Source organism: Purpureocillium takamizusanense, chromosome 2 (genome assembly GCF_022605165.1).
Source record: "Purpureocillium takamizusanense chromosome 2, complete sequence".
Lineage (NCBI taxonomy): Eukaryota > Fungi > Ascomycota > Sordariomycetes > Hypocreales > Ophiocordycipitaceae > Purpureocillium > Purpureocillium takamizusanense.
In genome coordinates this window covers 4911250-4924178 of record NC_063069.1, presented here as the reverse complement: position 1 = coordinate 4924178, position 12929 = coordinate 4911250, and the positions used below count along the sequence as shown (strand labels likewise).

Genomic DNA, 12929 nt, shown 5'->3' with positions numbered 1-12929 from the left:
CGCAGCCCCGTTGAGTGCGTGCTGCATGCGCCCTGTATCTCGGGTCCGTTCGCTGGACTGCAGGTACCTTAGTTGACGGGAGGTGGTACTCTAACGTTACAGGTGGCCTCCAGCTGCCTCCTGCCACCCGACCTTAGTACTACAGCCGTAGCCCGTCGCCTGGCTGCTGCCCACCCCAAGCGTCCACCGCCCTCCAGCTGTCTATGCTTGGAAGGAAAAGGCCCGACCCAACGGACGAGCCCACCAACCGCTGCCCTCAGCGAGGCAGCCACCGCCCCCGCGCGGATTTTTAGGCATGTCCCAACGGCCCGGCTACCCGTCAAGGCGGCTGTTCGTGTTGCACCGTCCAAGTACCCCCATGCAAGACCACGACGATGCCGTAGTCAGAGACAAGACATATCCAGCATGCAATCACCCTCTGCAGCAAATTTCTCTGCTTTCTTTCATCCGTGCAGGCCGCAAACGTAAACTCTTTCGATAGGTACTCATTCATTACCATGGTGCATCATGCGAGGCGCCCCAGCCGGGGGCCGCGGTGGGAGAGCCCGCCGCTCTTCGTCCACATAACCAACAGCCATGCGCCAAGCCATTTTACTCCTCGTCCTCTGCCTCTTCCTCAGCCTCAGGCCCCCCCTCCTGCTGCGTCTCCGTGGCCTGAGCCACCCCGTCCTCCGACTCCTCCGGCGCCTGAGTCTCCTCGACCGCCCCGCCCTCACGCTCCGCCTTCAGCCAGGCATCCCACTCGGGAAAGAGGTCCTCGTCTTCGTCCGGAATGCCAATCAGCTTAGCTACACGGCCCTTTTTGCTCTTCTCCAGGCTTTCTTTCCACTCCTTGACGAGGCGCACTGCCAGACTGGGCTTGTATGTTTGCGCAAACAGCACCGCCTCCGCCAGCCGGTCAGTCTTTGTCAACGTCTCGACGCAGTGGTCAATGTCGCCCAGAAGCCAGTAGCACGAAAAGGCCACGTTGTGAGCGTTGCTCTCCACAGCCTGCGCCGCGAGCGCTGCGAGGCCCTCCTTGTTGCCCGTCGACGAGTGTAACAGGAGAAGCGAGCCCAGGTCCTTTGCGTGCGTGAAGCACTCGGCCGCAAGTGCCACATCCCATCCTGCTAGCGCCGCATCGCCGACTGTCTTCCACTTGTGGTCCGCGTCGGCCTTGCGCGCCAAGTCCAGGGCGATATCCAGCTGGCCCAGAGCCAGTGAAAGATCGAACTTGTGCTCGGGGTCCGTAGCGACTTCCAGCGCAAGTTCCTTGTGACCTTGACCTTCGAGGAACCTCGCGACCTTGTTGAGCTGGTCCGCAGGAATCGTCGGCAACAGCTCGGCAGCGGTGTCCATGTCTTCCCGGAGCACTAGTGTCTGGTACTCCAGCACAGGGAGGGACAGAGCAAACGACGTCACGTTGACATCCTTGTCCGCGAGGTAGATGCGCGAGTCCCTCTGAATGTATCCAAGGACGTACATGGGCTTGTCGAAATGAGACACCGTGTATGTCTGGTCGCCAACGAGGTAGTTGAGTCGGTTGGTCTGGTTGGTGTAAATGAAGCAGTCGCCAACCCACTCTCCCGTCCGAACACTGCATCTCGCTTAGTATTGTGTGCCGACAGGGCCATTTTGGGACAACTTTACCCTTCACTAATGTCCGTGATGACTTCGAAAGCAGCCTCGACACCGTCCTCCTCCACCTGCCCGGCCTGAACGGCCTCGACATAGTTCTCGCGAGAGAATCTCAGGACATAGCAGGTATCCTCGCAGGCAATGGCAACAAGCTCGCCGCTCTCTGACCAGTAGACCTACACATGATCAGTATGACGGCAAGAAGAGGTAAAGTCGATTACGTACGTGCTTCGGCTCGACCTCGATTCTTCTGACAAGGCCACCCGTGTTCCAGTCGAAGAAAGAGACCCCGCCTTGACCAATGACTCCCAGCAGAATGCCGCCTGTCAGGCCCTCCGCCTGAAAGCCGACGTCCAGGCCGCCGCTCTTCTCGACAAAGTTCTTGTACACCTTGACGCTCATGGGGGACTCGCGAATCGCAAAATCGTTGCTGTTCTCCTTGGAGGCCCACACGAAGTCGAGCGCAGATCCAAAGGCCTTATTTCTCCAGGCCAGCGCTGTGTAAATGATGTACTCGCCATCTCCACAAACAGCGACGAAGCGCCCATTGGGCGAGTGAATAAGCGTCTGCGGGTACACCTCGCAGGTTCCGAGGTCTTTGGTTGGCAGAGAGATGGGATCGTTGTCCTTGATCGATGCATCTGCAGCAAATGTTAGCACAGGGGATCGATCGCGAGAGCGGGAAAAACCTGCCTCCTTTGATGATAGACGAGACGACCTCATTGTGTCTCGCCCAAATCAGCTTGCCTGACGCATCCATTGACACGGCCGGTTCTTCCCGACCCAACTTGATGACCACGGCACCATCGTCATAGCCGACAGCTATACCCTGCTTTCCCTTCTGATACGAACCACACCAAGCTCGCTCGAGGCTGTAGTTCAACGATTGCTCGAAGCGATAGGTGTTGGCGTGCCAAATGCGTATCGTGCCGTCCTCGGAGCCGGAGATGATGACGGGAAGCTCGGGATGATAGCAGGCGAAAGAGACATTGTTGGTGTGGCCTTCCAGGGTGGCGATGAGGGACTTTGTAGTGTAATCCCAGACCTTGACCGTCCGATCGTCCGAAGCCGTGAGAAGGTACGGCTTATCCGAGTGGGGGTAGTAGTCGACATGGTTCACACCCTTGGTCTCATGCGCCTCGAGTGTGAAATTGGCGGTCCCAGATCCAAGGCTCCAAATCTTGACTGTGCGGTCCAGACAAGCCGACGCAAAGGTGTTGGTGTCCTTGGGATTGATGGCAAGGCCCATGACATAGTGGCTGTGGCCTTCGAAGACCTGGACGCACTTCCAGCCCTTGTCCCAGTCCCACAGCTTGATGGTCATGTCATCGGAGGCAGTGAGCACGAAGGGAAGAGTCGGATGCACGGCGATGGCTCGGATGTAGTCGGGATGCGCCTCAAAGGACGTGATCTTCTCCGACGTGTTGTAATTGTAGACACGCAATTGGAAATCGTCGGAACCGCAAACGATCCAGTTCTTGCGTGCAACAAATCGACCGGCGCGCACCGGAACATCGGTGAGTTCAAAGGTCTTGACAGTCTGCTGCGTTTCGTACGACCAGATATAGACATGACCTGGGGAAGGGGGGCGTCAGAATTGGCGTTGCGCCTCCATTGAGACTGTGGCAATGGAGTAATGCATACCGCTGTAGAGGGTGGTGAGGATCCATGGTTCCTGCGGATGGAAATCTATGCCCTTGACTCGTTCGCTACGAGCATAGAGCTGGCGCTGCACGTGAGGCTCGAGGTCAGCGATATCGTTCCGTATCGGCTGTGCCTTACGGCACTGTGGAAATCGAGAGGGGTCGTTGAGGAACAAAGTCGGCAGACTAACCTTGACGTCCAGTCTCATGGCGAATGTCGGTGCCGGAAAACTGCCAGCGCCAGCGAAACTCCTCTCCAGGGATCGATTGACGGCGACAAAGGGCTATACTGCAATGTCGGTGGTGGGGGGCGGTCGACAAGGTCGTCGTGGCACCATGCGACCTTGCAGACAGACAGCTGGCGGTGAGGGACCCAGGGGTAGCCGCTGGTTTGATCGTTAGATGGAGGTGAGCTGCTGCGTCTGTGAGAGGAGCCGAGTCGAACTGTGCAGACTCAGCGATTGCGCGCAGCTCTGGTTGTGCCGTCGGGATGAAGCTCTCCTTGGGAAATTGTGGAAAGTCGTAGGTGTCCTGGAGCATAGGTCGATATCGCGGCCCCCCTTGCCGTGGTTCTGCCAGGCTGGCCACGAGCGGCGGGTACGTACCTTAGGTACCTTGGCTTGCCCCCTTCCAAGGCCGGTGCTCCTTTTCAGTGAGATCACGGCATGGCAGCGCGGATGCCAGGGCACCTCCAGCTCCATACCTACCAGGCACCGCGGCCAACCAGGGGCTAGCGCCTGGGAAGTCAGGTATCAAACCCCCTTCCAGCCGCCAAATTAGCGCGGGGCGGGCCATGAGCGCCACAGCTGGAGGTTGCCGCGCCACAGTCTAGGGTAGGTGAGCAGCCGCGCGATGCGCGTTGGACAGAAAGACGGGCGCAATTATGCGGACACGGAGGTCGAGGCAGAAGAGAGATCATGTACGCCGAATTTAGTCGGTGAATTGGCAATGAGGTCTGGATGCGCACCGTAACAAGTCCGGTCGGCGCGGCTGCGTAGCAGTCCTGCGCATGCACTGATGAGGGGAGTCGAGGCCGTCTAAGCCACGGTAGCCACGGCAGCCCCGTCTCGTATCCACCACCAGCACCAAGCACAAGGTAAGCAGCCTCCCTCTTCAAGATGCGGCGCTCAGCCGGTGGCTTCGTTGTCATTGCAACCGAGCAGTATATACAAGACGCCGATGTTTAGTCCATCCTATACTTCACAATCATACCTACGAAGATCTGCCGTCATATTACACGAGAGTTTAATCTCTACAAGCCAAACGCCCCTCAGAGTGGCCGCCTAACCTTGCTTGCACGCCGGATGTTGTTGCTCGGCGCCTTGTGACAAGCCTCTTCACAGTGCTGGGAGGCAGCTATGATGGTACTGCCTCTGGGAATGGTCTCGTGTCACGATGTTATACCTACCTATACATGTGAAGTATGTTGTTCCGTGGGAGCTGTCACAACAGCAACGCGCCACAGTGCGAAGGTCAAGATAAGCTGCCTGTCAATAAAGTGCGAAGCAGCAGCATTAGTATCGGGGGAGAGGTGAGGTGGCTGTCCATTAGGCCAAAGCTCGGCCCCTGGTGGCTGCTGATGAAGCAACACGCCAGTGCAGCGCAGCGCAGCGCACGCACCCCGACGCTCCGCCCCAGCAGGAGGCTCTGCTCCCGTCCGGTCTGATTCTGACTTCATCACTGCCCAGCGCAGGCCCTCGCTCGTCCCCCCTCCCCTCCCTTCCCCCCGGCCCGCCGGGCGTTGGCCAATCCCGCAGCCCCGCGAGCCAAGGGGCCCCCGTGTGTGTGTGTCGCCTGCTTCGCCTCCTCCCTCTCATCAACCCGCATCTCTGGCTCCACGATTGACTGCCAGCCGTATGTACGTACGTACGCACTCCTTTTTGCATGCCCCGAACCGTGTATTTCTAAACCTGGAACTCCGAGACCGAGCCCAGTCCTGCTTACAATTACACGCCCAAGACGCCTTCCTCGCCACAGCATCCCATCCCGTCCCATCCCCATTTGCCTCCTGCACATCTTTCTCCCCTTCCTTTTCGTCACCTCAATTAATCCCTCTCGTATCGTCTGCCCTCGGCTGCCTATCACGCGCAGCCAAGCCTCCTGTTAGCCCAGCCAGCTCGAGTCCCGGCCCCTGGGTGGGTTTGCAGCATCAGCGCAGCCGCTGAGAGTGGACGCCCGTGTCTGCGGGGTTGCGCCAGCGTCGGTACCAGCACCGCCAGACCTCTTTCAGCGCAACCCACAACGCCCACCGCCCGCCCGCCCGCCCGCCTGCTGGACCACACCTCACATCCACCTCTCCATCGCCTCCTCCGTCCATTCACCACCACCTCCTCGGGCCGCTATCATTAGCAGCACCTCACACGCCCGACCATTTCTCTCCTTCCCGAGCCGGACGTCGGCACGCCCATCGCACACAGGATCGGTGGTCTGGTCGGCGGTCTCTTTACTCTCACCTCCGTCTGGTCTTTCTGGGCCCGATAGGCCTCCAAACTCCCGCGCTTGGGGACGCCGCACCTTGTCCAGCGATTCCCCGCGGCCCCGGTCGCTGTCCACCCCGTGTCTCACCCTCACTCCGCGCTTGAGCACCCGCTTCGACTTGTGCTACGACGACAGCCAACTGCCTCCTCCAACCTTGTGCCACCATTCCCGCCGGCACACTTCATACACGACTGCAGCCTGCCCGACCCCCCGCGGCCGCCAGCATGTCGTGGAGAATCACCAAGAGTTCGTCCTGCCGTGCCCTCCTGTCTTGTCGATAACTGCCCGTCATTGCTGGTTGCCGACCCAGCGGCAAGCGGCGTCTGTCGTCCTCTTGTTACAATGGATAGCTGGCTGACATGCTCACAGAGCTCAAGGACACCCATTTAGGGCCCTTGAGCGCCTTTTCTCGATCCCCTTCCACCTCGACCATCACAGACAAGGACGAAAAGGCGCAACCCCAGACGACTCCGGGCGCCACCACACCCACCACCGAGAGCGCGATTGGTGAGTCTTGTCTCGTCTTTCTCGCATCCTTCGTTGCGTTCGTGCGCAGAAGTCGGGAATGGTGCACCGCTGACACCCGAGAGCTCCAGCTGCTTCCGAAGCCATGGTCCAGGCCCCCGTCATTAAGCCTCCCAAGCCCGGCATCCTGGTCGTGACGTTGCACGAGGGACAGGGGTTCTCTTTGCCCGAACAACATAGGAATGCGTTCGCCTCGTCCCACCAGGGCTCCCTCTCGTCGAGTAACGTCTCCGGCATCGCGGGTTCCGTACGACCGTCTTCTTCCCAACGGGTCGGCTCCTTGATCAATGGCTCCAATAGACCACATTCTTCGGCCGGCGGCTTCTCGGGCATTCCCACGAACCACGGTCGCATCTCAGGCAAGTATATGCCGTATGCCTTGCTCGATTTCGACAAGGTGCAGGTGTTTGTCAACTCGGTAGAAGGGAACCCCGAGAACCCCCTATGGGCAGGCGGCAACACCCAATACAAGTTCGACGTTTCGAGGGTCACAGAGCTGGTCATACACTTGTACATGCGGAATCCCAATGCGCCACAAGGTGCCGGGCGGAGCCAAGACATCTTCCTCGGCGTCGCCCGCATCAACCCGCGGTTTGCAGAGCGGCAGCCATATGTGGAGGACCCCAAAGCTAGCAAGAAGGACCGGGAGAAGGCGGCGGCAGAGTACGCCGAGCGGCAAAGAACGGAGGGCCACAGTGGCGTCCAGTGGGTGGACGTGCAATACGGTACGGGCAAGATCAAGGTAGGGGTCGAGTACGTGGAGACACGCGTCGGCAAGCTCAAGATTGAGGACTTTGAGCTGCTCAAGGTCGTCGGCAAGGGCAGCTTCGGCAAGGTCATGCAGGTCAAGAAGAAAGACACCAACCGAATCTACGCCCTCAAGACGATCCGAAAGGCGCACATCATCTCTCGTTCCGAAGTGGCTCACACCCTGGCCGAGAGATCAGTCCTTGCGCAGATCAACAACCCGTTCATTGTGCCGCTCAAGTTCAGCTTCCAATCGGCAGAGAAGCTCTATTTTGTGCTGGCATTTGTCAACGGCGGCGAGCTCTTCCATCACCTGCAGCAGGAGCACCGGTTCGACGTCAACCGAGCGAGGTTCTATACGGCCGAGCTGCTGTGTGCGCTGGAGTGCCTGCATGGCTTCAACGTCATTTACCGGGATCTCAAGCCGGAGAACATCCTGGTCGATTACCAAGGCCACATCGCGCTGTGCGACTTTGGCCTCTGCAAGCTCGACATGAAGGACGAGGACCGGACAAACACGTTTTGTGGCACGCCCGAGTACCTGGCACCCGAGCTGCTGATGGGCAAGGGCTACAACAAGACGGTGGACTGGTGGACCCTGGGCGTGCTCCTGTACGAGATGCTGACGGGCCTGCCGCCTTTCTACGACGAGAACACAAACGAGATGTACCGTAAGATTCTGTCGGAGCCGCTGCACTTCTCTGACGTGGTACCGCCGGCGGCCAAGGACCTCTTGACGAAGCTGCTCAACCGCAACCCGGACGAGCGCCTGGGGGCAAACGGGTCAGCCGAGATCAAGGCACATCCGTTTTTCCACGCCATCGACTGGCGGAAGCTGCTGCAGCGCAAGTACGAGCCGGCTTTCAAGCCCACGGTGGTGAGTGACGAAGCTGGGACCAGACGAGAAGCATGTGAGCACGGCTAACACGAGCGCAGGTGGATGCACTGGATGTCGGGCAGTTCGATAAGGAGTTTACATCGGAGGCGCCGCAGGACTCTTACGTCGAGGGACCCATGCTGTCCCAGACGGCGCAAGACCAATTCGTGGGCTTCAGCTACAACCGGCCGATTGCGGGTCTGGGCGATGCAGGCGGGAGCGTCAAGGACCCATCGTTTGTGGGAAGCATGCAGGACCGCCGATAAATTTAGAGAAGCAAAGACGTATGCATGTAGACGAAGAACAGCCAAGTTGGGGGTATTGCTAGGGTCGAGGGCCTCCGAGGAGCCGACCCTGGGGAGCAGAGGCGGCGACAGAGGCATGCTCAAGATTGGGACTCTGGGCCGCGGCAAGAACCCATTCACAAGAGCGGCGGCAGGCTCAGGTGCGGACGCTGACATACACATGGAGTTTGGACGGGGACCGGAACGCCTTGGACTTGTTGGTTTCTCACACCTTGTATGTAGGCCGGGTCGGAAAGCAAAGTGACGATGCATCAGTGCTTGACGTGGAAGCAGTGGTGGTGGGGATGCGGTGCGTGACACGGTGATAATGGGGCGGCATGCGGGCCCCCCATGCCATGAGTGAATGACCTGGACAAGTGCCAGCCGATTTGTCCACCAATTGGTATTGGTTGGGGCAGGCCATGCAGTGTTGGGCGTGCGTGGGCGGAAGAAAGGTCGTTCCAAGCAGTAGCAGCTGGATGCTGACAGACGATTACGTCGACGCTCGCCCTGGAGACTGGAGTTGCCCCGCACCTGGCAGGTTGGTCGGTGGCTTCAAGGTTGGCTTGTTGTGCTGCTGCCCCTCCTCCCTCGACTGGCCCGGCGGCGTGCGCTCTCAAGGTTCCCGTCCCGCCCAGCCAAGTGCCCCTCCCCCCCCCGCCGCTGAGGTGAACCCCCTCCAAGTCTCGCTGATGCCCCTCAGCTCAGTGCCTCAAAGGCCGGCCCGCTGTCTGGTCGACCCACGACGCATCCGGAGGGCTTTGCTCCGGGCGGCACGTCCGCCTGGAACACGCTCTGAAACTCTCAGATTAGTACTACTAAGTAGGTAGGCTATCGCTGTAGTAGCAGTACCGCTCTAGGTCTCGCTGCCGGATCCACACCAGCTCGGCCCCAGGGCAGGGCTCCGTCCGGTGCCTCCTCTAGTACTAAGTTAGGTACTGCGTACTGGTAACTGCACCTCGCCCGGTGCTGTCTCTGTCCGGATCCTGCGGTATTTCGCCTCGACTCCGTCATCGCCGTCCCTTTTCCGCTTCTCTTACTTGCCATTCTACTACCTTACGTACCTAGCGTCCACCCCGGTAGCCTTATCCTCGGCGCATTAGTAGGTAAATTGCACTCTCGCGCACTCCCGGCCGGCATTGTTGACAGCCAGGCAACTCACACGCTCCCCGACAGCTCCGAAACGCCGCCTCTTGAGCTTCCAAGGCAGTACGTCTCGCCCGAGCTGCCCCTCCCGCAGCATCCGTCTCCCTGACGAGCTACTCATACTTCTACTGCTGCCTCGCCTGCCCCTCGGCTCCCCCCGCGCAAGCCAGACACACGAGCTGATCCTCTCTCCTCGTCTCCAGGACCCCCCTCCACTTCGCATCTTGTGCCTCCCCATCGCAACCATGGCGCCCGCCAACACCCTGCCCGCGTGGTCTGAGCTTCAGACGCACCGCGATAGCGTCGGCAAGAACTTTGTTCTCAAAGAGGCCTTCGCCTCGGACCCCAAGCGCTTCGACCGCTTCACCCGCACATTCAAGTCGGACGGCGTCTCCGCCGACATTCTGTTCGACTTCTCCAAGAACTTCCTCACCGATGAGACGCTCGACCTCCTCGTCAAGCTGGCCGAGCAGGCCGGCGTCGCCCGCAAGCGTGACGCCATGTTCGCTGGCGACAAGATCAACTTCACCGAGAACCGTGCCGTCTACCACACCGCCCTGCGCAACGTTGGCGGCTGGGACATGAAGGTCGACGGCGTCGATGTCATGAACGCCCCCGGCGGCGTCAACGACGTTCTCAACCACATGAAGGAGTTTTCGGAGCAGGTCCGCAGCGGCGAGTGGAAGGGCTACACGGGCAAGAAGCTCACCACCATTATCAACATCGGCATCGGCGGCTCCGACCTCGGCCCCGTCATGGTCACCGAGGCCCTGAAATACTACGGCGCCCCGGACATGACGCTGCACTTTGTCTCCAACATTGACGGCACCCACATGGCCGAGGCCCTGCGCAACTCGGACCCGGAGACGACGCTCTTCCTCGTCGCCTCCAAGACCTTCACCACGGCCGAGACCACGACCAACGCCAACACCGCCAAGGCCTGGTTCCTCGAGAAGACGGACGGCAAGGGAGACATTGCCAAGCACTTTGTCGCCCTCTCCACCAACGAGGCCGAAGTCACCAAGTTTGGCATCGACAGCAAGAATATGTTTGGCTTTGAGAGCTGGGTTGGCGGCCGCTACTCGGTCTGGAGCGCCATCGGCCTGAGCGTCGCCATCTACGTCGGCTTCGACAACTTCCACAAGTTCCTTAGCGGTGCCCACGCCATGGACAAGCACTTCCGCGAGACGCCCCTCAGGGAGAACATTCCCGTCATCGGCGGTCTGCTGAGCGTGTGGTACTCGGACTTTTTCCAGGCCCAGACGCACCTTGTCGCTCCGTAAGTGACTTACACGCCGCCATTTTCTCCCAAGACTCGTGGCCAGCCGTGGCTGACAAGGCATATAGTTTCGACCAGTACCTGCACCGCTTCCCCGCCTATCTGCAGCAGCTGTCCATGGAGTCCAACGGCAAGTCAATTGCCTCTGATGGCTCCTCGGTCAAGTACACAACCGGTGAGTGACGCTGCCGCTGGTGTCCAGAAAATGTACGTCAAGAACAGATACTGACACGTACAGGCCCCATCCTATTCGGCGAGCCCTGCACCAATGCCCAACACTCCTTCTTCCAGCTCGTCCACCAGGGCACCAAGCTCATCCCCACCGACTTCATCCTGGCAGCCAAGTCTCACAACCCCATCTCCAACAACCTCCACCAGAAGATGCTGGCATCCAACTACTTCGCGCAGGCCGAGGCCCTCATGGTCGGCAAGACGGACGACCAGGTCCGCGCCGAGGGCACCAAGGACGACCTGGTCCCGCACAAGCGCTTCTTGGGCAACCGTCCGACGACGTCGATCCTCGTCGGCGGCGCCATCGGCCCGGCCGAGCTGGGCGCCCTCATCGTCTACTACGAGCATCTCACCTTCACTGAGGGTGCCGTCTGGGACGTCAACAGCTTCGACCAGTGGGGTGTCGAGCTCGGCAAGGTCCTGGCCAAGAAGATCCTCAAGGAGCTCGACGAGCCCGGCAACGGAGAGGGTCACGACGCCTCGACGGGCGGCCTCATTGGCGCGTTCAAGAGCTTCGCCAAGATCTAAGCTCTATGATTACGAATGCCGGGATTCTTTTTGGGTATGCGTTTGTCGAGCCTACGTGCAGTAGCCGCCATGAGCGTCAACGACCTTATGAGAGATATCGCGGGCGAGATGACCGTTGCTACGGTAGCCTGGTCGCATCATGGGAAAAAAAAAAGGAACGGGGGCGGGATGGATAAAGTGTTGAATTTAAGATTGTCCTCAAACCAGAACCTGGAGGCTCAAAAATATACGTAATACGCATGATGATGTTTACGTTCACCCCAAGCTCAGAGCATATACATTTTGCCGCACCCAATGCTACTTTGTGGTGGATGCTCATTGCCACGACACGTCGTCCGAAAACATGCGCCTGTATACCGTAGTTGACATTTGGTGGTGAAGGATAGGCGGCATGAGGATGGATGCCTTGTCTAGAGATGCGAGTACCAGCTACGCATAGCAAGCAGTACCTACTAGGTAGTTGTTTGTCTCTCTTCGTTCCTAGGCTCTCTTGTCGGTCACTGATACAGCTCTTTCTCGGACATACAAAATAGCTCTTTCCCGGACGGACCCTCTCGAACACAAGGCGGAGGAGATGTTCAGACTCTTCGGCTAGGAGCAAGTCAGGTAGCCAGCCAGTCAGGACGTACCAAGTACCTGTTCGTACGTCGTCGTCACATGTACTGCGTCAGGGCTACAGTGGCTAGGTACTAACCTGGGCACCTGCCTAGTACCTAAGGCATCCGAGGCGGCTACCTGCATGGCATCTACGTATTCCATTGTTGAGCCTATTACCCCAAGCGGTTCCCTCCGAGCTACGTTTTACACCCGCGCCGGCAAATCACGTCACCACCATTTCTGGGGGATTTGCCCTCTCCGTGAGGAACCGGCGGCTATTGGACGTCTCACAATTGTAGTACGACGGCGTTGCAACGATCTATCGCCGCCTCATCCCCTTCCTCTACGGGAAAGCAAACGGAAGGCTCAAGGGAAAAAAAGGACGCGCGCTCGAGACGGCCCGAGAGAAGCGTTCCCCAGGTGCCTGATCAGCGCCTCCGATTCGATAGGCGAAAGAAGGAGCTCTGGGGGGTTGCATGTAATCTACGCAACACGGCTATCTTCATGCAGGGGGGTTCGGGTGATGTCGGCTGCGCGGCGGGCGGGTGGATGGATGGGGGGTTCCTGCATGTCCATCTGGGCATCTGTTGGGAAAGCATAGAAGGCAGGGCACACCCCGCCTGCGCCCAGTGTAGCATTACGGTAGGTACGCATGCTCTCTTAAGTGTAGGGAATGACCTGCAGGCGATGATGGAATCGCTGCAAATGTAGTGTAAGCTCCATGCGGGCGACAATACGTAGTGTACTCGTGGGCCGGTCTCCTGGCGGACGGCAGAAGGGACCACCGGCCGCGCCGGAGCGAGTGGAGCACAGCGCCGCCGCCGCCGCCCGGGTCGGAGGTGGGCGGGCGGGCAGGGAAGAGTACGCCCCGGAGCCGCCCGTCCGCTGGGACGCAAAGGGGTGAACGTGAGGCCATCTTGGTTCTCAAGTCCAACCACCGGGCGCGACGACGGACCGGACAGTCCCATTTGCGACCA

The 12929-nt window shown here is 59.5% G+C and overlaps 3 protein-coding genes across 7 annotated transcripts; 2 read left to right on the top strand and 1 right to left on the bottom strand.

Moving 5' to 3' along the window:
* Nucleotides 1-130: 130 nt before the first annotated feature.
* On the bottom strand, nt 131-4149 carry SEC27 (Coatomer subunit beta'). Of its 3 annotated transcripts, XM_047984387.1 has the most exons (6): nt 3452-4149; nt 3262-3346; nt 2311-3192; nt 1843-2258; nt 1630-1793; nt 131-1576 (listed from the first exon to the last, which is right to left on the bottom strand). In XM_047984387.1, the coding sequence occupies exons 1-6, from the start codon at nt 3467-3469 to the stop codon at nt 592-594; spliced, it is 2550 nt and encodes an 849-aa protein (XP_047840361.1). In that variant the 5' UTR covers nt 3470-4149; the 3' UTR covers nt 131-591. The 3 variants fall into 3 exon arrangements, with proteins under 3 accessions (XP_047840361.1, XP_047840362.1, XP_047840363.1); XM_047984388.1 differs by having other exon boundaries at nt 2311-3346; XM_047984389.1 differs by having other exon boundaries at nt 131-1793.
* Nucleotides 4150-5019: 870 nt separating this feature from the next.
* On the top strand, nt 5020-8450 carry YPK2 (Non-specific serine/threonine protein kinase). Of its 3 annotated transcripts, XM_047984384.1 has the most exons (4): nt 5020-5984; nt 6108-6245; nt 6335-7887; nt 7947-8450. In XM_047984384.1, exons 1-4 carry the CDS (start codon nt 5963-5965, stop codon nt 8151-8153), a joined length of 1920 nt encoding a protein of 639 aa, XP_047840358.1. In that variant the 5' UTR covers nt 5020-5962; the 3' UTR covers nt 8154-8450. The 3 variants fall into 3 exon arrangements, with proteins under 3 accessions (XP_047840358.1, XP_047840360.1, XP_047840359.1); XM_047984386.1 differs by having other exon boundaries at nt 5020-6245; XM_047984385.1 differs by lacking the exon at nt 5020-5984 and having other exon boundaries at nt 6108-7887.
* A 419-nt stretch (nt 8451-8869) lies between these two features.
* PGI1 (Glucose-6-phosphate isomerase) lies at nt 8870-11597 on the top strand. The gene is made up of 4 exons (XM_047984383.1): nt 8870-9277; nt 9348-10596; nt 10665-10771; nt 10835-11597. The coding sequence occupies exons 2-4, from the start codon at nt 9563-9565 to the stop codon at nt 11353-11355; spliced, it is 1662 nt and encodes a 553-aa protein (XP_047840357.1). The 5' UTR covers nt 8870-9277; nt 9348-9562; the 3' UTR covers nt 11356-11597.
* Nucleotides 11598-12929: the final 1332 nt, after the last annotated feature.

Excerpts from the sequence above, each read along its gene's own strand:
- YPK2 (XM_047984384.1), top strand. The coding sequence starts at position 5,963 with ATGTCGTGGAGAATCACCAAGA. Across the intron at positions 5,985-6,107 it reads GTCGTGGAGAATCACCAAGA|AGCTCAAGGACACCCATTTA; the intron begins GTTCGTCCTGCC and ends ACATGCTCACAG. Across the intron at positions 7,888-7,946 it reads CGGCTTTCAAGCCCACGGTG|GTGGATGCACTGGATGTCGG; the intron begins GTGAGTGACGAA and ends ACACGAGCGCAG.
- PGI1 (XM_047984383.1), top strand. The coding sequence starts at position 9,563 with ATGGCGCCCGCCAACACCCTGCCCGCGTGGTCTGAGCTTCAGACGCAC. Across the intron at positions 10,597-10,664 it reads CAGACGCACCTTGTCGCTCC|TTTCGACCAGTACCTGCACC; the intron begins GTAAGTGACTTA and ends CAAGGCATATAG. Across the intron at positions 10,772-10,834 it reads CTCGGTCAAGTACACAACCG|GCCCCATCCTATTCGGCGAG; the intron begins GTGAGTGACGCT and ends TGACACGTACAG.
- SEC27 (XM_047984387.1), bottom strand. Across the intron at positions 2,259-2,310 it reads CTCGTCTATCATCAAAGGAG|ATGCATCGATCAAGGACAAC; the intron begins GCAGGTTTTTCC and ends CATTTGCTGCAG. Across the intron at positions 1,794-1,842 it reads TCGAGGTCGAGCCGAAGCAC|GTCTACTGGTCAGAGAGCGG; the intron begins GTACGTAATCGA and ends GATCATGTGTAG.